General features: G+C 43.4%; 1 protein-coding gene across 7 annotated transcripts in view; it reads right to left on the reverse strand.

Annotated features, from left to right (window-relative positions):
* The window catches only part of LOC144682277 (aldo-keto reductase family 1 member B1), a 62,423-nt gene that overhangs the window by 24,808 nt on the left and 14,897 nt on the right, over window positions 1-22,718 (reverse strand). For 5 of the 7 annotated variants that reach the window (XM_078544754.1, XM_078544752.1, XM_078544755.1 and 2 more), the window contains 3 exons: window positions 21,916-21,993; window positions 14,567-14,683; window positions 9,698-9,804 (listed from right to left, as the gene is read on the reverse strand). In XM_078544754.1, the coding sequence (XP_078400880.1) occupies window positions 9,698-9,804; window positions 14,567-14,683; window positions 21,916-21,993 (302 nt within the window). The remainder of the gene's footprint in view (window positions 1-9,697; window positions 9,805-14,566; window positions 14,684-21,915; window positions 21,994-22,718) is intronic. The other 2 variants (XM_078544750.1, XM_078544751.1) reach the window with 2 other exon arrangements.

A 22,718-nucleotide genomic window follows, 5' to 3' on the forward strand; every position in this document is an offset into this window, starting at 1 on the left:
GGGCCCTATTTACAAGGTTGTCGATAAGATTAATCTTATAGTGTGTGGAACTGTAAGAATCCCAACGCGTGTATTGATGGCTGTGTTGCCTGCCCGGTGAAGGTAGGCTTGCGGTAGCCCATGGTAGAGAACCCCCTGGCAGATTTCTCAACTAGTATGTCAAGGAAAGGGAGTTCATTTGACTGCTCCATTCTAAAGGTGAATTTGAGCGCAGGACTGAGCCCATTAAGACATTTAACGAAATTATCACATGCAGCTGCACATTTAAGTAGACTGGGAAAGCCAGATGAGCAAAGATAGCATAGATGAGGATTCATAGAATGTTTCCTGGATAGTTCATTAGAACAGCACATTCTGGAGACAACCAGAGAGCAGGCTATACTACACCTGGGATTGTGCAAGATAGGTTTAATTAATGACCTCATAGGGAAAGTGCCCCTAGGTAGCTGCGACCATATGATTGAATTTTACATTCGGTTTGAGGGACAGGGGAGTGGGTCCGAGACTATGTATTTAAACTTAAGAGCGATTATGAGGGCATGAAAGTAGAGCTGGCTGAAGTGAATTGGCAAGTTAAGGGATAGGTGAATAGAGGTGCAGTGGTAAACATTTAAGGGTATATTTTAGGATACACAGAATAGATACATTCCAACGAGTAACAAAAAGTCCAAGAGATGGATACCCCATCCATGGTTAACGAGAAAGGTTAAAGATAGTATCAAACTTAAAGAAAAAGCATATAATTGTGCAAAGAGAGGGGGAAGGCCAGAAGATTGGGCAGAATATAAAGAACAGCAAAGGATGGCTAAAAGACTAATAAGGAATGAAAAATTAGAGTATGAGAGAAAGCTAACCAGAAATATAAAAACAGATAGCAAGAGTTTCCATAAATATTTAAGAAAAAAGAGTTAAGAAAGTGAGCATTGCTCCTATAGAAAGTGAGTCTGAAGAATTGATAATGGAAAACAAGGAAATGGCAGATGAATTGAACAGGTATTTTGCATCAGTCTTTACTATAGAGGATACAAGTAACATCCCAGGGGCAGCTGTAAATCAAGAAATGGAAGGTAGGGATAACTCAGGAAAATTATAATCACCAGAGAAGTGGTACAAAGTAAATTGTTGGAGCTGCGGGCTGACAAGTGCCCAGGTCCTGATGGACTTCATCCTAGGGTCTTAAATAAAGTGGCTAGTGAGATAGTTGATGCATTGGCATGAATTTTCCAAAACTTCCTAGATTCAGGGAAGGTCCCATTAACTTGGAAGATAGCAAATGTAACTACATTGCACAAAAAGAAAAGGAGGCAGAAAGCAGGAAACTACAGGCCAGTTAGCTTAACATCTGTTATAGGGAAAACGTTAGAAGCTATTATTAAAGAAGCTATAGCAGGGCACTTGTATAAGTTCAAGGTAATCAGGCAGAGTTAACATGGTTCTGTGAAAGTGAAATCGTGTTTAACCAACTTATTGGAGGAAGTAACATGTGCTGTGGATAAAGGGGAACCGGCGGATATACTGTACTTAGATTTCCAGAAGGCATTTGATAAACTGCCACATCAAAGGTTATTGCGGAAAATAAAAGCTCATGGTGTAGGGGGTAACATATTGACATGGATAGAAGACTGGCTGGCTAACAGGAAGCAGAGAATAGGCATAAATGGGTCTTTTTCAGGTTGGCAAGATGTAATGAGTGGTGTGTACAGGGATTAGTGCTGGGACCTCAACTGTTTACAATTTATATAAATGACTTGGATGAAGGGATGGATGGGATGGTTGCCAAATTTGCTGATGACACAAAGATATGTAGGAAAGTAAGTTGTGAAGAGGACATAAGGAGGCTACAAAAAGATATAGATGGGTTAAGTGAGCAGGCAAAGATCTGACAAGTGGTGTATAATGTGGGAAAATGTGAAATTGTCCATTTTGGCAGGAAGAGTAAAAGAGAAGCACATTATCTAAATGGTGGGAGATTGTAGAGCTCTGAGATGCAGAGGAATCTGGATGTCTTGGTGCTTGAATCGCAAAAGGCTAGTATGCAGGTACAGCAGGTAATTAGGAAAGCTAATAGAATGTTATCATTTATTGTGAGGGGAATTGAATACAAAAGTAGGGAGGTTATGCTTCAGTTGCACAGGGCACTAGTGAGGCCATGTCTGGAGTACTGTGTACAGTATTGGTCACCTTATTTAAGGAAGGATGTGAATGCGCTGGAAGCAGTTCAGAGGTGGTTTACCAGACTAATACCAGGAATGGGCGGGTTGTCTTCTGAGGAACGGTTAGACAGGCTAGGCTTGTATTCACTGAAGTTTTAAAGAGTATGAGGCGATTTGAATGAAACATATAAGATCCTAAGGGATCTTGACAGGGTGGATGTGGTGAGGATGATTCCTCTTGTGGGAGAATCTGGAACTAGGAGTCACCGTTTAAAAATAACGGGTCGCCCATTTAAAACAGAGATGAGGCAAAATTTTTTCTCTGAGGGTCGTGAGTCTTTGGAACTCTCTTCCTGAAAAGGCGGTGGAAGCAGAGTCTTTGAATATTTTTAAGGCAGAAGTGGATAGATCCCTGGTAAGCAAGGGGGTGATAGGTTATCGTGGGTAGGTGGGATGTAGATTTCAGGTTACTATCAGATCAGCCATGATCTAATTAAATGGTGGTCTAGTCTCAAGGGGCCAAATGGCCTACCCCTTGTTCCTATGTAAATAGAACATACGTTATTATCCACATATTGGAAATATGCGAATTTAGGTGTCATTCCATTGAAGATACGTTTCTCATGGAACCCAACAAAGATGTCTGAGAGAGCTGGGCCTAAATTTGAAACAATGTTTGGCACTTAACTGTCAGTCACCATCAGTGGTGCATTCTCCATGGTAACGTCACTTGCCAATCAGCACTCACTTTACTTACAGTATAAACTGTTGTTTTCCCCTTTATATTGGTATTCTTGCGAGTATCCTGATGATTGCAAGACAAAAAGCTTAGACATGTCTCTTTTTACAGCAATACTCAAGTTCTGTACTACCAAAAAGAACAGTAGTAATGTGGATATGAAATTGGGTGATTGACAGAGAGACAATATAAAATAAAGGGTATAATTTTAAAGGGGGTGCAGAAGCAGAGGGGTCTGAGTGCTTATGTGCATGAATCATTGATGGTGGCAGAACAGGTTGAGAATGTGATTAATAAAGCATACAGAATCCTGGGCATAAATAGGGTCATAAGAATACAAAAGCAAGGAAGTTATGTTAAATCCATACAAAACATGGCTTCAACCTCAATTGGAGAACTGCATTCAGTTCTGGGCACCAGACTTTAGGAAGGATATGAAGGCCATTAAAGACAGTGCAGGAAAATTTCATGTGAATGGGTCCAGGGATGAGGAACTTCAGTTGTGTAGATAGGCTGAGGAAGTTAGGATTGTTTTTCTTGGAGGAGAATGTTGGGAAGGGATTTGCTAGATGTATTCAAAATCATGAGGGGTCTGGACACAGTAGATAGGGAGAAATTGCGAGAACAAGTGAGCACAGATTTAAGGTAATCAGCAAAATGAGCAATGGCAACATGAAGAAAAACTTTTTCACACAGCAAGTGGTTAGAATCTGGAATGCAGTGCCTCAGAGGATGTTGGAGGCAGGTTCAATGGAGGCATTCAAGAGGGAATTGGATTATTATCTTAAAAGGAAGAATGTGCAGGGCTGCGGAGAGAAGGTGGGGGAATGGCACTCGAATTGCTCCTTCAGTGAGCCAGCACAGATATGACAGGACAAATGACCTCCTCCTCTACTGTAACCATTCTATGATTCGATGGAGCCGCATTCATCCTCCTGACATGCCTTGCAGATGGTTGTCCTGTAGATGGTTCAGTTTTCGGTCAACAGGAGCCCCCAGAAGGTTAATGGTGGGGGATTTAATGACGGTAATGCCATTGAATATCAAAGGAAGATGATTAAATTCTCTCGACCTCCTCTCCTCTCGCGCTGTTTTCAATCTCCCGACCTCCTCTCCACTCGCGCTGTTCTCAATCTCCCACCCACCTCTCCTCTCGCGCTGTTTTCAATCTCCCGACCTCCTCTCCACTCGCGCTGTTCTCAATCTCCCGCCCACCTCTCCACTCGCGCTGTTTTCAATCTCCCGACCACCTCTCCACTCGCGCTGTTTTCAATCTCCTGCCCTTCTCTCCACTCGCGCTGTTTTCAATCTCCCGACCTCCTCTCCACTCGCGCTGTTTTCAATCTCCCGACCTCCTCTCCACTCGCGCTGTTTTCAATCTCCCGACCTCCTCTCCACTCGTGCTGTTTTCAATCTCCCGACCTCCTCTCCACTCGCGCTGTTTTCATTCTCCCGCCCACATCTCCACTCGCGCTGTTTTCAATCTCCCGCCCACATCTCCACTCGCGCTGTTTTCAATCTCCCGACCACCTCTCCACTCACACTGTTTTCAATCTCCCGCCTTCCTCTCCACTCGCGCTGTTTTCAATCTCCCGACCACCTCTCCACTCGCGCTGTTTTCAATCTCCTGCCCTCCTCTCCACTCGCGCTGTTTTCAGATTCCTGACCACCTCTCTGCTCGTGCTAATGAAGTAACAGTAGTAAGTGGTTAAGGTTTATTCTGTTCCTAAGTTTTAAAATAGTATCGGAACAAATGCTGGAAAAACTCAGCATGCCTGACAGTACCTGTGGAGAGAGAAACAGAGATGACATTTTGTGTCTGTATGACTCTTCTGAAGAAGTCATACAGACTCAAAACATCAAAACATATGGGAGCTTGGGCTTGATAAATAAAGATATTGAGTACAAAAGCAAGGGAGTTATGCTGATCCTTTATAAAGAGAGGAGAGGAGAAGAGAGTGCAAGAGGACCGCCCTGGGGCAGGTAGTCAGCAGCACCTAGAGGAGAGTGAGCGAGGAGGACCCCAAGCCAGGCAGTCAGCAGCATCTAGAGGAGAGTGCGAAAGGAGGAATCCGAGCCAAGCAGTCAGCAACACCTAACATCACAGGAGAAACATAAGTTCATTGGTTGGTAAGAAACTGCTGTTAGGGAGTGTCATCAAGTAGCTGAGAATTAGAAAAGCACATTCTTTTTAAAAGAGGGGCTACTTACATTTAAGGAAGCAATAGGGAGATAAAGCTAAATCAAGGCCAGGTAAAATAAAGTTGCATAAATAAACCAAAGTAAAATAAAGTTATTGCAAGGAATGTAAATTGAAGCCATGGCAGGACTGCTTGGTCGCGTGGTATGCGTGTCTTGTAATATGTGGGAAGTTGTGGATACTACCAGTGTCCTAGAGGACCACATGTGCAGAAGTATCACCAGTCGCAGAACCTTGACCTCCAGATTTTGGAGCTCAAGCGGTGGCTGGCGTCACTGTGGCGCATCTGCCAGGCTGAGAGCTTGTGGATAGCATGTTCAGAGAGGTGGTCACATCACAGCTAAGGAGCCTAGAGGCAGAAAGAGAATGGGTAACCGCCAGTCAGTCCAAGAAAATTAGGCAGGTAGTGGAGTCCCCTGGGGTCCCCTTCACCAATTGGTTTTCTGTTTTGGATACCGGTCAGAGCGTTGGTTCCTCGGAGGAATGCAATCAGAGCCAAGTTTGTGGCACCATAGGTAGCTCTGCTGTACAAGAGGGGAGAAAGAAGAGGGAAAGAGCAATAGTAATAGGGGATTCATTTATTCAGGGAACAGGCAGGCGTTTCTGTGGCCGTAGCCGTGACTCCCGGATGGTATGTTGCCGTCTTGGTACCAGGGTCAAGGCTGTCATCGAGTAGCTGCAGGACATTCTTCTGGGGGAGGGTGATCAGCCAGAGCTTATGGTCTATGTTGGTACCAATGACTTAGGTAGGAAAGAGGATGAGGTCCTGAAGGCAGACAGGAAGGGGAAAAAGCAGGATCTTGAAAGCAGTAATCTCAGTATTACTGCCAGTCCCACGTGTAAGCAAGTATAGAATTAGGAGAATTGAGCAAATAAACACGTGGCTGGAAAGCTGGTGTAGGAGAGAGGGCATCAGATTTCTGAGGCATTGGAATCGGTTCTGGGGAAGGTGGGACCTGTACAAGCCGGACGGTCTACACCTGAACAGGAGGGACGAATATCCTCATAGGGAGATTTGTTAGTGCTGTTGGTGGGGAGGGGGGGGGGGGGGGGGGGGGGGCGGGGTTTAAGCTAGATTGGCAGGGGGGTGGGAACCGGAGGGAAAATTCAGAGCAGGGAAAGGGAGATAAGAGTTAGTGAGTGGCTCTGAAAGGCAGAAGCAGCACAGGTTAAAAAGTGTACAGCACAGGAATTTGGCAGTATTAAAAGGTATATATGTAAATGCAAGGAGCATAGTAAATAAAGCCAATGAGCTGAGGGCACAAATAGACACATGGCAGCATAATATCATCGCTATAATGGAACTTGGCATTATTGGTTAAAGAATCAATTACAGCTGTGAGGAGGGATGATCGACTAAATGAAGCAGCAAATGAGGCCATATGGGTTGAGCTCAGAAATAAAAAAAGGGGCAGCCACACTGCTAGGAATGTACTATAGACCCCCAAGTAGTGGAAGGGAGTTAGAAGGGCAAATATGTAGACAGATTTCAGAGTGCAAAAACAATAGGGCAGTGATCATTGGGGACTTCAACTACCCTAATATCAATTGGGATACGACCAGTGTGAAGGGCACAGAGGGTACAAAATTCTTGAACTGCATTCAAGAGAACTTTTTCAGCCAGCACGTAACAAACCCTATGAGGGGAGCAATTCTAGATTTTGTCTTAGGAAATGTAGCTGGGCAAGTGGATGATGTAACAGTAGGGGACATTTTGGAGATAGTGGCCATAATATAGTTAGATTTAATATCATCATGGAAAAGGACAAAGATAGAGTAAAAGTTCTAAATTGGGGGAAGGCAAATTTTACAAAGCTGAAAAGTGAACTAGCGAGAGTGGACTGGATACAGCTACTCGAAGGACAAACTGTCAAATCAGTGGAGGCAAAGGCGAGATTCTACGGGTACAGTGTAGACATGTCCCTACAACGAAAAATGGTGGTACTGCCAAATCTAGGGCCCCCTGGTTATCTAGAAGTATACAGGGTAAGATAAAGCAGAAAAAGAGAGCTTATGACAGTCACAAAAAGCTTAATACTGTAGAAATCCTATAGGAGTATAGAAAAGTACAGGGGTGAAGTAAAAATGGAAATTAGGAAAGCCAAGAGAGGATATGAAAAAATATTGGCAGGTAAAATCAAAGAGATTTTACCAGTACATTAAGAGCAAGAGAATAACTAAGGAAAGGGTCAGGCCTATCAGAGATGTACATGGTAACTTGAGGGTTGAAGATGCGGGCAAGGTTCTCAATGACTACTTTGTCTCCGTCTTCACTAAGGAGAGGGATGATGCAGACATTCTAGTTAAAGAGGAGGAGTGTGAAATATTAGATACAAAAAAGCATAGTGAGAGAGGAAGCGCTGGAGGGACTGGCATCCTTGAAGGTGGATAAATCACCAGGGCCGGATGGATTGTATCCCAGACTGTTGAAGCCAGGGAGGAAATAGGGGATGCAATGAGGATCATTTTCTAGTCCTCACTAGGTACAGGCGAGGTACCAGAGGATTGGAGGTCTGCGAATGTTGTACCATTATTTAAAAAGGGTGCGAGGGATAGGCCGGTCAGTGGTGGGCAAATTATTGGAGACAATTCTGAGAGACAGGATATACTGTCACTTAGAAAGGCACAGATTGATCAGGGATAGTTAGCATGGTTTTGTTAGGGGAAGATCGTGTCTCACTAACTTAATAAATTTTTTTGACCATATAACAAGGAGGATTGATGAGGGTGGTGCAGTGGATGTTGTCTACATGGATTTCAGTAAGGCATTTGATAAGGTCCCACATGGCAGACTGGAAAGGAAAATTAGATCCCATGGGATACAGGGGAAGGTAGCAGGTTGAATCCAAAATTGGCTCAGTGATAGGTGGTCGATGGATATTTTTTGCAAATGGAAAACGGTTCCCAGTGGGTTCCACAGGGCTCAGTGTTGGGGCCCTTGCTGTTTGTTGTATATATTAATGATTTAGACTTAAACGTGGGAGGCTTAATTGGGAAATTTGCAGATGACAAAAATTGGCTGTGTAGTTGATAGTGAAGAGGATAGCTGTTGACTCCAGAATGATATCAATAGTTTGGTTGAGTGGGCAGTGAAGTGGCAAATGGGATATAATTGGAAAAGTGTGAGGTAATGCATTTGGGGAGGGCAAACAAAGCAAAAGAATACTCAATAAACGGAAAGTTACTGAGAGGGGTTGAGGAAGTGAGAGACCTCGGAGTGCATGACCACAGGTCCTTAAAGGTGGCAGGACAGGTGGACAAGGTGGTCAAGAGAGCATATGGGATGCTTTCCTTTATTGGGCGAGGTACTGAATACAGAAACAGGGATGTAATGATGGAACTATATAAAACGCTGGTTAGGCCACAGCTGGAATTTTGTGTAGAGTTCTGGTCACCACATTACAGGAAGAACATAATTGTTCTGGGGAGAGTACAGAGAGATTTACAAGAATGTTGCCAGGGCTTGAAAATTGCAGCAATGAGGAGAGATTGGATAGGCTGGGGTTGTTTTCCTTAGAACAGAGGCGGCTAAGGGATGGCCTAATTGAGGTGTACAAAATTATGAGGGGCCCAGATAGGGTAGACAGTAAAGACTTGTTCTCCCTAGCTGAGGGGTCAATTACCAGGGGGCACAGATTTAAGGTGATTGGTAAAAGGATTAAAGGGGACATGAGGAAAAATCTTTTCACCCAGAGGGTGGTGGGAGTCTGGAATTCACTGTCTAAGTTAGAGAGAAATGCTCAAGTCATTTAAAAAGGTACCTGGATCTGCATCTGAAGTGCTGTAACCTGCAAGGCTACAGACCAGTTACTGGAAAGTGGGATTTAAAAGTGCATCTAGTTTCTTTTTTCTTTTTTTTGGCCAGCGCAGACACGATGGGCTGAATGGCCTCTTTCTGCATCGTAACTTTTCTACAGTTCTTAAACTCTGGTTAGGCCACAACTAAAGTATTGCGTCTAGTTCTGGTTACTATTCTTTAGGAAGAATGCGAGAGTCTTTAAAATGCAGAGGAGAATTACTAGAATGGTTCCAGGGATGAGCAATTTTAGCTATAAGTTTAGGCTGGAGAAGCCTATACTTGTTCTCCTTGGAGCAAAAGAGGTAGAGGGGAGATTCAATAAGGGTATGCAAGATTATGACAGGTTTAGATGAGGTGGACAAAGAAAAGTTGTTCCCATTTGATAATAGTACAAGGATCAGGGGACACAGATTTAAGATTTTGGGCAAGAGATAAAGGAGGGTCACAAGGACTTTTCTTCTTATGTTCAGTGGTAATGAACTTGAACACACTGCTTATGAGGGTGGTGGAAGTGGAGACGATGAATGCTTTCAAAAGGAAATTGGATGGGCATTTGAGGGCTACAGGACTAGGAACTGATTAGATTAGTCTACAGAAGCCGACGTGGACTTGAATGGCCAAATTGCCTCCTCCTGTGTTGCAACGACTCTACATTGACATATTGTGAACTATCCTCTCTGAATATCACAGCGGATCTGGTTCACTTCCTCCAGTGCTGTCATCACAGATCAAATCTCAGAACTGCAATGGAATGTTAAAGAGGACAGTGTCAGCAGTAGAGTTTCTCATTATGGCATTATACTCACACAGTACGACCTGGAGAGCCAAGTGGACTAAATGCTGTCAGTGCAATGTCTCTGGTTGCACAGAATTCCACCAGTTCGGGCTGAGTCAGGTACGGATGAAGTTCCACCTGTGAACAAAATTGGCATAAAGAACAAAGTCAAATAATGATCAGTGATACCCCAACATTGCACACCTGGACGATTTTGATGATTTTTGTTCTTGAATCCCCAAATCTCTGTTCCTTCACAGTTTCTCGTTTCCTGCCATTAAGAAAATATTCTGACTCATCTGTTCAGATCCAAAATGGATTATCTCACACTAAACTCCATCTTCCACAGCTTTGCTCACTCACTGCATTTGATTTAACAGGGCACGGGAGTCTCTGCTCCACACCCACTGGATAATACATTGGGAGGGAGCCCGCCCAGGAGAAGGACTGCTGCCCTGCAGCCATTTAATGTTTGATTGGCTCTTAATAGACTTGGATACAGGAAGTCCCGGCTCGAGAGCTGCTAGGCTCTGGTCAGGAGCAGTGGCCACTGCCAGTACGGCACTCGGGCAATAAGCAGGCATGCTGTGCTGGTCCTTTCGAGGTGAGTGTTGGGGGTCTCATCAGAGCCTGCCAGCTTGGCCCTGGTGAGTGGGGGCGAGGAGATGGGGGGACCGGGGAGAGAGGTGGGGTGGGGAGCCCTCTAATGAGCGCAGGGGTCATGTTAAGGAGTGACCCACTCCTAACCCCCCACTGCCAGCCATCAGGGAAACCTGCTGGGCTGGGTGCTTGTTGGGGCCTCTCCTGATCCTGGAAACAGCAGGATGAAGCCCTTAAGTGGAAACTAGTTGCACATTTAAGGGCCTCAATTGGCCCATTGGTGGGCAAGCCACCTACCTCCCCACACCTCTCATCCCCTTGCCACAATTGTGATGGGCAAGCTGCCCTTTGGATTTAATCTGCCCCCCATCTTCAAACATGCCAGCGGGAGTGGGTGGGGCAATGTTAAATCCAGCCCACTTACTCTGTCATTTGTAACTTCCTGTTCCCACACACAAAGTGCCAGCAACACCCTCTCATCAGTAACACAAGCACGTACTCACAGACACAGATATAGACATCCACATATAGTACCTGTTAAGATGAAGCAAATGGATAGAGTCATGAAAAGAAAGAAAATAATGCTGAAATGAATTATTGCAACAGACAGTATGGATGAAAGAAATGCAAGGAATGTCGTCTATGTGGATTTTCAAAAGGTGTTTGATAGATGTTCCACAGGAGACTTGTTGCTAAAATTAAGGTTCATAAGTCATAAACTGCTGAAAATTATTGAGCGTATATCAGTCGCTCTTTCATCACAGCAGGTCAGTATCCTACTGCAGCATTTCAAGGTGGCTCACCACCACCTTCTTAAGGGCAACTAAAGATGGACAATAAATGCTGGCCTTATCAGTAATGCTCACATTCATGGAGGAATTATTAAAAGACAGTATGGCAGTGAGGATAGGAAGTTGGTTAAAAGTTAGAAACACAGAACAGTGGTTAATGTTACATCCCAGAAAACCAGTTGGTGAAGGATATAACTGGGGCCATTTTTCACACACATGCATCTACACAGTTACAAATTACAAGCACCTCTTAAACCAACAACCACAGTTTCAGTCTGTCTCTTTTTAGGGGTACCGGTGAATCCCCAGCAAATGCCCACCGCCTGCATACAATTAAATATAATTATTATACAATTGACAGTTAATGGATAATAAAACACTTACATTTATAGCTTAGTTTAATCATTATAATTTTAATCAGGATAAGTATAACAGAGAGTGAATTAATAAGAGTATTAACACAGAGCAGATCTAGAGGAATTCATTAAAATTAGATTATAAAAGAGGGAACAGAAATTTTTTAGGTCTCAGATGGGTAGTGAAAACCTGTTGCTTGCAATTCCCACGTCAAGTGGGAACTTCAGGACAGTTCAGGTACTTGGGGGTCCAGGTGTATAGGAAGTGAGTCCAGCTGCTCTCGCTCAAGCTCAGGATTTCTGATGGTCAGTGTCAACTTGGATTTAAAAATTGCCTTAAGGGCAGAAAACAGCAAGTCTTATTAAATAGTTGTTTTTCAGACTGGAAGATTGTAGACAGTGGTGTGGCTCAAGGATCAGTGATAGGTCCACAGCTTTTTTGAGAAATATGAATGACTTGGAAATTTCAAAATTTGCCATTGAAAACAAACTTGGAGGCGTGGCAGGCAGTAAGGATGATACCAGTTATGCAACAGGACTTAGCTAGGCAAATAATGGCCTGACAAGTGACAGCAGCGATGCATTTTGACAGAAGGGATAGAGAGGGGCAACTGTTTCGATCCCAGCTGATGTTGCTACTGAATAAATCAGATACCAGAGTGGAACCTGGCTTGATAGACTCTAACTTTTTTTTTAAGAAACTGTGGAGGGCAGTTACTGAACACATTCACAGGAGTCTGCTAGTGTACTTTTAACAGAAATAATAAAACATTTATTAAACAAGAAAAATGAACTATATTACACTAGACAAAAATGGTTGGAAAGGTTTCAATACAAACACCAAAAAATGATTCAAACTCACACTATTCCTTTTATCCCAGCAACACTTAAAAACACAAAACACCAGTGAAGATTTACCACTGTCTCAAAGCCAAAGATTCAGCAGCTCAGGTTTGTTATGAGACAGCCTTTCAGTAAAGCTGAGTTATTTAAAAATCCCGAGGGGAAACTTTAAACAACTGTCATAACATATTATTTTAAGTGGTATGTTTGAGATGCAACTCTAAATTCAGGAATCAGATCACCAGTTCTTGAGCGGTTTTATATTAAGCTAAATGAAACATTTTATTAATTTACACAAGTTAAATACATATACATGGCTACAAATTACTACGATCATAACTTATAACAAATTCCTAAACTAATCTCCATTAAGGCAACAGCAACCCATAGATTTAACCAGACAGCAGGCAAAGCATTTTCACCTTATAAATTCAAAATGAGGTTCCTTTCATTTTGGTTCCTGTGGAGACAGTTGGAGGCTTACAGCTGCTTTGATCTTACATTGCCTCTGCCCTGCACACATGAAAACTGCTGAAGTTATACCTAGCACAGCTCATTGAATGTAAATTCTCATTGTATCACCAACCTCTTTTAACAATAAAACCCTTTCTTAGTACCAATTTTATTAGCAATTAAAACATATTGCTTGGTCTCTGTTCGCCAGGTGCCAGATTTCACCCCACTTCTTGAATGCTCTATTCAAAAAATGCAAATGCATTATACCTCTCTTACATCTTAAAGCTAGTACACATCAAAGCACACAGGCTAGCTAGCTTTAATCCAATTAAGACACACCCACAGACTAAACCTCTATTTTAAAAGAAAAATATTTTTCAATAATTTTATATACATTAATAGCTTCATGACATGTTCAAATGGTTTTCTTCTGGCAGATTTCTAAACATTCACTGGATGCTTTTCTTCAAACAGTATCTCTCCTGAGACACCCAAGAAACATAATCTAAATTCACTATTACTTCAAATCCAGGGCAAACAAGTTCCCTACTCAGTTCCCCCACTGCACGATTCCTTACTAGAAAGATTAGACCTTCTGCCTCCAGTCTCTGGCACACACACAATGACTGAATCTTTCTGTATTTCCCTGTGTCTCTCTGGACCCCTGTTGCTAGGCAACAGCACTGTTTTTTTTTACATTATTTTTTTTTAACTTCACTAAACTACTAACCCCTTTGTAACCCATCTCTTCATTTCAAGAGTTGTAAAAATGCATGTCTACAAACAGGGCTCCAGACTTCTTGGCACCACTCACAAAAATCCCTCTAAATGAAACTAAAACAGGTTTCACCTATCTTAATACACAAATACAAATATAAATTAAACTTAAGGCTATACATTGTTCCCAACACAATATAGACTAAATGGCACAGTCCTAAAGAGTGAACAGGGACAGAGGGCCCTTGGGGGTAGAGGGGGGATTCATGTGCATAGATCTTTGAAGGTGGCAGAACACATTCAGAGAGGAGTTAGCAAAGCAAATGGGATGTTGAGCTTCATAAATAGAGGCATTGAGTGCAAAAGCAGAGAAGTTATGCTGAAGCTGCATAAAGCTCTGGTTAGTTCTGATCACTACACTTTAGGGAGGATGTAACAGTCCTAGAGAGGGTGCAGAGGAGGTTTTCAGAATGGTTCCAGGGACGAAGGATTTTAGCTACAAGATTAGGTTAGAGAAGCTGAGGTTGTTCGTTTGGAGCAAAGGGAGGATATTTGAGATGTATAAAACTATGACAGGTTTAGATGAGGTAGACAAAGAAAAACTGTTTCCATTAGCTGATGGTACAAGGATTTAAGATTTTTGTCTAAGAAATGTAGGTGGGTCACGAGGGCTTTTTTAATACAGCGAGTGGTAATGGCTTGAAATTCACTGCCTATGAGTGTGGCGAAAGTGGAGAGGAGGAATGAATTCAAAAGGAAATTGGATGGAACTTGAGAGAAGTAAATTTACAGAGCTTTGGAGATAGAGTGGAAAATAGGTCTGTTAGGTTTGCTTTATAAAGAGCTGACATGGACTTGATGGGTTGAATGACCTCCTTCTGTACCATATTGATTCTATGATTCAAAAGTTAGGTTTTTGTTCTGGAAGGATATAAACAGTGGCGTCCCTCAGGGTCAGAGCTGGGACATTTATTTATATGCCATTTGGACTAGGGTCTACAGGTGAGAGGCCAGACAGTGAGTTCAGGCTGACATCAGCAGATTGAATAGATTAATCGATGTGAGCTTTGTACCTGAATTCACAAAGTACTGTTGAAAAGAGATTTCATGTTCCATCCCAGTAGTAAGCATAAATACCTGATTCACTGCCGGAATTATACGGGCTACTGACAGGAGTCTTTCTAGCTGGGAAATGTTAAAATTGGAAACGCCAATCGATTTCACCAGCCCTTCATCCACCAAAACTTCCATGGCCTGTTGGTAAAAGGCAAGAAATATTTCTGCATTGCAAGTGCACATCATGACAGCCAGGCATATAGAATGATCTAGAAGAACCACCAATCACAATGTACACCATGCCCAATGGAACAAGCAATGCACTCTCCATTCAGCAGGCAGGGATGTGCTCTACCCATCCTATATAACAGGGAGTGTGTGCTCTACCCATCCTATATAACAGGGAGTGTGTGCTCTACCCATCCTATATAACAGGGAGTGTGTGCTCTGCCCATCCTATATAACAGGGAGTGTGTGCTCTGCCCATCCTATATAACAGGGAGTGTGTGCTCTACCCATCCTATATAACAGGGAGTGTGTGCTCTACCCATCCTATATAACAGGGAGTGTGTGCTCTACCCATCCTATATAACAGGGAGTGTGTGCTCTGCCCATCCTATATAACAGGGAGTGTGTGCTCTGCCCATCCTATATAACAGGGAGTGTGTGCTCTGCCCATCCTATATAACAGGGAGTGTGTGCTCTACCCATCCTATATAACAGGGAGTGTGTGCTCTGCCCATCCTATATAACAGGGAGTGTGTGCTCTGCCCATCCTATATAACAGGGAGTGTGTGCTCTGCCCATCCTATATAACAGGGAGTGTGTGCTCTACCCATCCTATATAACAGGGAGTGTGTGCTCTACCCTATGTAATAGGGGGTGTGTGCTCTACCCTATGCGACAGGGAATGTGTGCTCTACCCTATATAACAGGGAGTGTGTGCTCTACCCTATACAACAGGGAGTGTGTGCTCTACCCATCCTATATAACAGGGAGTGTGTGCTCTACCCTATGCGACAGGGAATGTGTGCTCTACCCTATATAACAGGGAGTGTGTGCTCTACCCTATACAACAGGGAGTGTGTGCTCTACCCATCCTATATAACAGGGAGTGTGTGCTCTACCCTATGCGACAGGGAGTGTGTGCTCTACCCTATATAACAGGGAGTGTGTGCTCTACCCTATATAACAGGGAGTGTGTGCTCTACCCTATATAACAGGGAGTGTGTGCTCTACCCATCCTATATAACAGGGAGTGTGTGCTCTACCCATCCTATATAACAGGGAGTGTGTGCTCTACCCTATGCGACAGGGAGTGTGTGTTCTACTCCATCCTTTTGAGGGCTCTTCCTGAGATTTTCTTGAGGGCTGCTTTTTGGTTTTCAGCAGCCCCTTTTTCATTCTCACTAACTCCTTTATTAGATAATGCAGTCACATAGTACTGTATTACCTTCTGTATTTGTGTGGATTTTTTTTTGGTTTCCATTTTTAGATAGGTAAGATAGCACATACACCAAAGAATCTCCTTTAACTTGGAAACTATAAATGAGATGTTTTTGTTAATTTTAAATAAATCTCCCATCTGCAGCCCTTTATAAAAATTAATTGCAAACAGTTAGCACTGTCCGGCATTCTTAGTTGCTTTTCCTGCCCATTTCAAGTTTCTTTCCCCTCAATGCTTCTGTTTAAAGTGAATCCTGACAAACACATCTGGCTACTGACTTCCAAAGGTCCAACTTTACAACAAGGACAATACATGAATTAAAAGCAAAATACTGCGGATGCTGGAAATCTAGAACAAAAACAAAAATACCTGGAAAACTCAGCAGGTCTGACAGCATCTGCAGAGAGGGATACAGTCGATGTTTTGAGTCCGTATGACCCTTCATCAGAACATGATGGTGATATATTTCCAAGTCAGGATGCCGAGTGGCTTGGAGGGGAACTTCCAGGTGGTGGTGTTCCCATGTGTCTGCTGCCCTTGTCCTTCTAGATGATAGTGATCGTGGGTTTGGAAGGTGCTGCCTAAGGAGCCTTGGTGAGTTTCTGCAGTGCATCTTGTAGATGCTGCCACTCTGTCAGTGGTGGAGGGAGTAAATGTTTGTGGATGGGGTGCCAATTAAGACGGCTGCTCTGTCCTGGACGGTGTCAAGCTTCTTTGAGTGTTGTTGGAGCTACACTCGTCCATGAAAGTGGAGAGTATTCCATCACACTCCTGACTTGTGCCTTGTAGATGGTGGACAGACTTTCGGGAGTCAGGAGGTGGGTTACTCGCTGCAGGATTCCCAGCCTCTGACCTCCTCTTGTAGCCACAGTATTTATATGGCTAGTCTAGTTCAGTTTCTTGTCAATGGTAACCCACAGGATGTTGATAGTGGGGGATTCAGTGATGGTAATGCCATTGAATGTCAAGGGGCGATGGTTAGATTCTCTCTTGTTGGAGATGGGCATTGCCTAACACTTGTGTTGCACTAATGTTATTTGCCACTTGTCAGCCCAAGCCTGTATATTGTCCAGGTGTTGCTGCATTTGGACATGGACTGCTTCAGTGTCTGAGGAGTCACGAATGGTGCTGAACATTGTGCAATCATCAGCGAACATCTCCACTTCTGACCTTGATGGAAGGAAGGTCATTGATGAAGCAGCTGAAAATGGTTGGGCCTAGTACACTAGTCTGAGGAAGTCCTGCAGTGATGTTCTGGAACTGAGATGATTGACGTCCAATGAACACAACCATTTTCCTTTGTGCTAGGTATGACTCCAACCAGTGGAGAGTTTGTCCTGATTCCTTTTGACTCCAGTTTTGCTAGGGCTGCTTGATGCCACTCTTGGTCAAATGCTGCCTTGATGTCGAGGGCAGTCACGCTCACCTCATCTCTGGAGAGCAGCTCTTTTGTCCATCGAATCACAGAATTGATAGTGTAGGAGGCCATTCGGCCCATCGTGTCTGCACCGGCTCTCTGAGCATTATAACTTAGTGCCATTCTCCTGCCTTTTCCCTGTAACCCTGCACATTGTTTCTATTTGAATAATCTTCCAATGCACTCTTGAATGCCTCAACTGAACCTGACTCTACCACATTTCCAGGCAGCGCATTCCAAACCCTAACCACTCGTTGTGTGAAAAAGTTTTTTCTCACCTCACATTTGCTTATTTTGCAAAACAATTTAAAACTGTGCCCTCTCGTTCTTGATCCTTTTACGAGCAGGAACAGTTCCTCCCTATCTACTCTGTCCAGACCCCTCATGATTTGAAAACTTCTATCAAGTCTCCACTTAGCCTTCTCTCCAAGCTAAACAGTCCCAGCTTCTCCAATCTTACCTTGTTACTGAAGTCTCTCATCCTGGGAACCATTCTCGTAAACCTCTTCTGTACTTTCTCCATTGCATTCACATTCTTCCTATAGTGTGGTGCCCAGAACTGTACACAATACTCCAGCTAAGGTCTAACCAGTGTCTTATATAAGTTCATCATAACCTCCCGCTCTTGTACTCAATGCCCCTATTAATGAAGCCTGGAATACTGTATGCTTAGAAACAGCTCTCTCGACCTGTCCTGCCACCTTTAATGACTTATGTACATACACCTAGGTCTCTCTGCTCCTGCACATCCTTTAGAATAGTATCCTTTATTTTATACTGTCTCTCCATGTTCTTTGTATCAAAGTGTATCACCTCACACTTCTCTGCATTGAACTTCATCTGCCACCTATCTGCCCACTCCAGCAATGTGTCAATGTCCTTTTGAAGTTCTACACTGTCCTCCTCACAGTTTACAATTCTCCCAAGTTTTGTGTCGCCCGCAAACTTTGAAATTGTCCCCTGCACAAGCAAGGGTCCCAATACCGAACTCTAGGGAACTCCACTACAAACCTTCCTCCAGCCCAAAAAATACCCATTAACCATTACTCTCTGTTGCCTATCCCTCACCGATTTTGTATCCACGTTGCTACTGTCCCTTTTATTCCAAGACCTATAACTTTCCTCACAAGTCTGTTGTGTGGCACTGTATCGAACGCCTTTTGGAAGTCCATATACACCACATCAACGATCTCTGTTACCTCTTCAAAAGACTCCAGCAAGTTAGTTAGACATGATTTTCCTTTAACAAATCCATGCTGACTCTTCCAAATGAATCCATATTTTCTAATGTGACTGTTAATTCTATCCCAAATTGTTTCTAGAAGTTTCCCCACCACCGACCTTAAACTGACTGGTCTGAAATTGCAGGGCAGATCCTTACAACCTTTTTTGAACAAGGGCCTAATGTTTGCAATTCTCCAGTCCTCTGGCACCTCCCCTGAATCCAGGGAACATTGAAAGGTTATTGCCAGTGCCTCTGCAATTTCCACTCTCACTTCCTTCAATATCCTTGGATGCATTTCATTCAGTCCCGGTGCCTTATCAACATTAAGTACTGACAGCTTGTCCAAAACCACCTCCTTATCAATTTTAAACCCTTCTAGTGACTGAGTTTCCTCCTCTGTCACCATGGCCTGGGCAGCATCTTTCGCGTAGGTAGGGACAGATACAAAGTGTTCATTTAACATCTCGGCCATGCCTCTTGCCCCATGTTTAAATCCCCATTTTGGTCCCTAATCGGCCCTACTCCTCCTTTTATCGCCTTTTTATTCTTGATGCGCTTATCGAATACTTTGGGGTTTCCTTTTATGTTAGTTGTCAGTCTTTTTTCATAATCTCTCTTTGCTTCTCGTATTTGCTTTTTCACATCCCTTCTGAACCTTCTGTATTCAGCTTGGTTCTCAATTTGCCTGACACCTGTCGTAAGCACACTTTTTCTTCTTTAATTCCAACACCTTTGTTATCCAAGGAGCTCTAGATTTGTTTGTCCTACCCTTCCCTTTTGAGGGAACATACCTTGACTGTGCCCAAACCATCTCCTCTTTGAAGGTAGCCCATTGTTCAGCTACTGGTTTTCCCGCCTGATTCCAGTCTATCTGGCCCAGCTCCTTTCTTGCCCCATTGCAGCCTTGGTTCAAACATGGCAATGAGGTCAGAAGCTGAGTGACATTGGCGGAGCCCAAACTAAGCATCAGCAAGCAGGTTATTACTAAGCAAGTACTGCTAGATAGCACTGTTGATGACCCCTTCCATCACTTTACTGATAATTGAGTACGCTGATAGGGCGGTAATTGGCCGGGTTAGATTTGTCCTGCTTTTTGTGTACAGGACATACCTGGGCAAGTTTCCACATTGGTGGGTAGATGCCAGTGTTGTAGCTGTACTGGAATAGCTTGGCTAGGGGTGCGGCAGGTTCTGAAGCACAAGTCTTCAGTACTATTGCCGGAAAATTGTCAGGGTCCATAGCCTTTGCAGTGTCCAGTACCTTCAGCCATTTCTTGATATCATGTGAAGTGAATCGAATTGGTTGAGGTCTGGCATGTGATGTTGGGGATCTCCGGAGGAGGCTGAGGTTGTTGTGAGTGCTTCAGCCTTATCTTTTGCATTGATGTGCTGCACTCCTCTATCATTGAGGATGGGGATATTTGTGGAGCCTCCTCCTCCAGTAAGTTGTTTAATTGTCCACCACCCTTCACAACTGGATGTGGCAGGACTGCAGAGCTTAGATATGATCCGTTGGTTGTGGACTGCTTAGCTCTGTCTATTACCTGCTGCTTATGCTGTGTGGCATACAAGTAGTCCTGTGTTATAGCTTCACCAAGTTGACACCTCATTTTCAGGTATGCCTGGTGCTGCTCCTGGCATGCCCTCCTGCATTCTTCATTGAACCAGGGTTGATCCCCTGGCTTCATGGTAATGGTAGAGTGAGGGATATGCCAGGCCATGAGGTTATAGATTGTGGTTGAGTACATTTCTGCTGCTGCTGATGGCCCACAGCGCCTCATGGATGCCCAGTCTTGGGTTACTAGATCTGTTCGAAATCTATCCCACTTAGCACGGTGGTAGTGCCACACAACATGATGAGGGTATCCTCAATGTGAAGGTGGGAGTTCGTCTCCACAATAACTGTGTGGTGGTCACTTCTACCGATACTGTCATGGACAGATGCGTCTGCGGGAGGCAGGTTGTTGAGGAGGAGGTCAAGTATGTTTTCCCCTCTTGTTGGTTCTCTCATCACCTGCCACAGGCCCAGTCAGCAGATATGTCCTTTAGGACTCGGCCAGCTCGGTTTGTGGTGGTGCTACCGAGCCACTCTTGGTGATGGACATTGAAGTCCCCCACCCAGAGTACATCCTCAGTGCTTCCTCCAAGTGACGTTCAACATGGAGGAGCACTGATTCATCAGCTGAAGGAGGGTGGTAGCTGGTAATCAGCAGGAGTTTTCCTTGCCCATGTTTGACCTGATGCTATGAGACTTCATGGGGGCCGGATTCGATGTCAAGGACTCCCAGGGCAACTCCCTCCTGACTGTATACCACTGTGCCACCACCTCTACAGTGTCTGTCCTACTGGTGGGACAGGACATATCCAGGAATGATGATGGTGGTGTCTGGGACGTTGTCTGGAAGGTATGATTCCATGAGTATGGGTATTTGGAGTTGTATGGAAGCAGAATTAGAAGAACCCATCAATATTCTCAATAAGTTTAATGGAGGAGTGATGATTAAAGTCACATCACACTAGGAAGAACTTAATTTTTGACACCACAGTAATTAAATTAGCACAAAAGAACAACAGGCATAAACTTGCAACAAAATCTTTTTTCAAAATAACTGACACACTTCTAAATACAAATAGCCACCACCCTAAACACACCATCTGCAGGCAGGCAAGGCTGCAGCAAATGCGTTTTCATTGCACATGCACAACGCTGAAGTATTTCAATCAGGCAGTTACTACTCTTTTCATTGCATTAAGATAGAGATGATACACAAAATGATTCCTCTGACATATCAAGTCTAATTTTTTAAGCACACTAGTCCACCCACCGTTGTTATGAATCTCGGCCAGAAACGTAGCAGGACAGGATGACACTTGTCATATCCTGCACCTTTCTTGGGTATAACAGTATTGTCATCCCCAATTGCCCTGGAACTGAGTGGTTTTCTAAGCCATTTCAGAGAGCAGTTAAGAGTCAACCACGATGCTGTGGTTCTGGAGTCACATGTAGGCCAGACTAGGAAAGGGCAGCAGATTTCCTCCCCGAAAGGACATTAGTGAACCAGATGGATTTTACGACAATCGATGATAGTTTCATGGTCACCATTACTAAGACGAGTTTATATTCCAGATTTATTAATTGAATATAAACTCCACCAGCTGCCATGGTGGGATTTGAACCAATTTCCCCAGAGCATTAGCCTGCGCATCTGGATTACTAGTCCAGTGACATCACCATCACCACTACGTCATGGTCTCACCGATCCCTTATTCCCAGCACTCGGCCTTTGGGCATGTTTCTTTGTGAACAAATTGATTCACAATCACATTCCACTCAGGACTCACCCTCCATGTGTCCACGTAGTCAGCATCACTCACCAGCACCCTGCCTTTTCGCATTGGAAACAGCTCACCCAACACTTTCTGTTAAAGAGGAAATAATTTATTGTATGTATCAAAGGTATATCAGAATGTCACACTGAAGCATAAAGGTATATCTGTATTATAGCAAGGAGTGTGAGGTATATCAGAGTATTACAGTGAGGGGTGTGGGGTGTATGGAAGTCCAGCGAGATGGAAGGCAAAATTGTCATATGGAAATGTAGATGAATAATGGGATATTTTTAACAAAGATTGCAGAAGTACAGAATATACTCCAATAAAAAAGAATACAATAATAGATGCTCAATTCCATGGATAAAGCCTTTAGAAGTTAATTAATATTGAAATAAGGTGTCAAAATAGACAAAATATTAAAAATTTGAGAAAATAATAATAATTAATAACAGGACCGTGGAAATTAAGAGATATGAAGATAACATTCAAAAACATCAAAAGTAAAAGATTTTACAAATATATCAGTAAAACGTAAGGTGCGACCTGAAATGATTGTCAATTTATAAATGGTGATGATAAAAAGCTAGATGCATTTACAACAACTTGTATTTCTATAGCACCATTTAACATACTAAAACAACCCAAGTCGCTTCACAGGAGCATCTTAAAGCAAGTTTGACACTTAGCCACATAAGGACTCATCTTGCGCTCAAGTATGACATCAAAGTTGCAAACAGTCTGCTTCAGCCTCAGTCAGTTGCCAGAAAGAGGGATAGAGTCAGTAGCTAGGGAAGAGTTTGTAGCAGGGACCA

The sequence above is a fragment of the Cetorhinus maximus genome, chromosome 6 (assembly GCF_964194155.1).
Source record: "Cetorhinus maximus chromosome 6, sCetMax3.hap1.1, whole genome shotgun sequence".
Classification (NCBI taxonomy): Eukaryota; Metazoa; Chordata; class Chondrichthyes; order Lamniformes; family Cetorhinidae; genus Cetorhinus; species Cetorhinus maximus.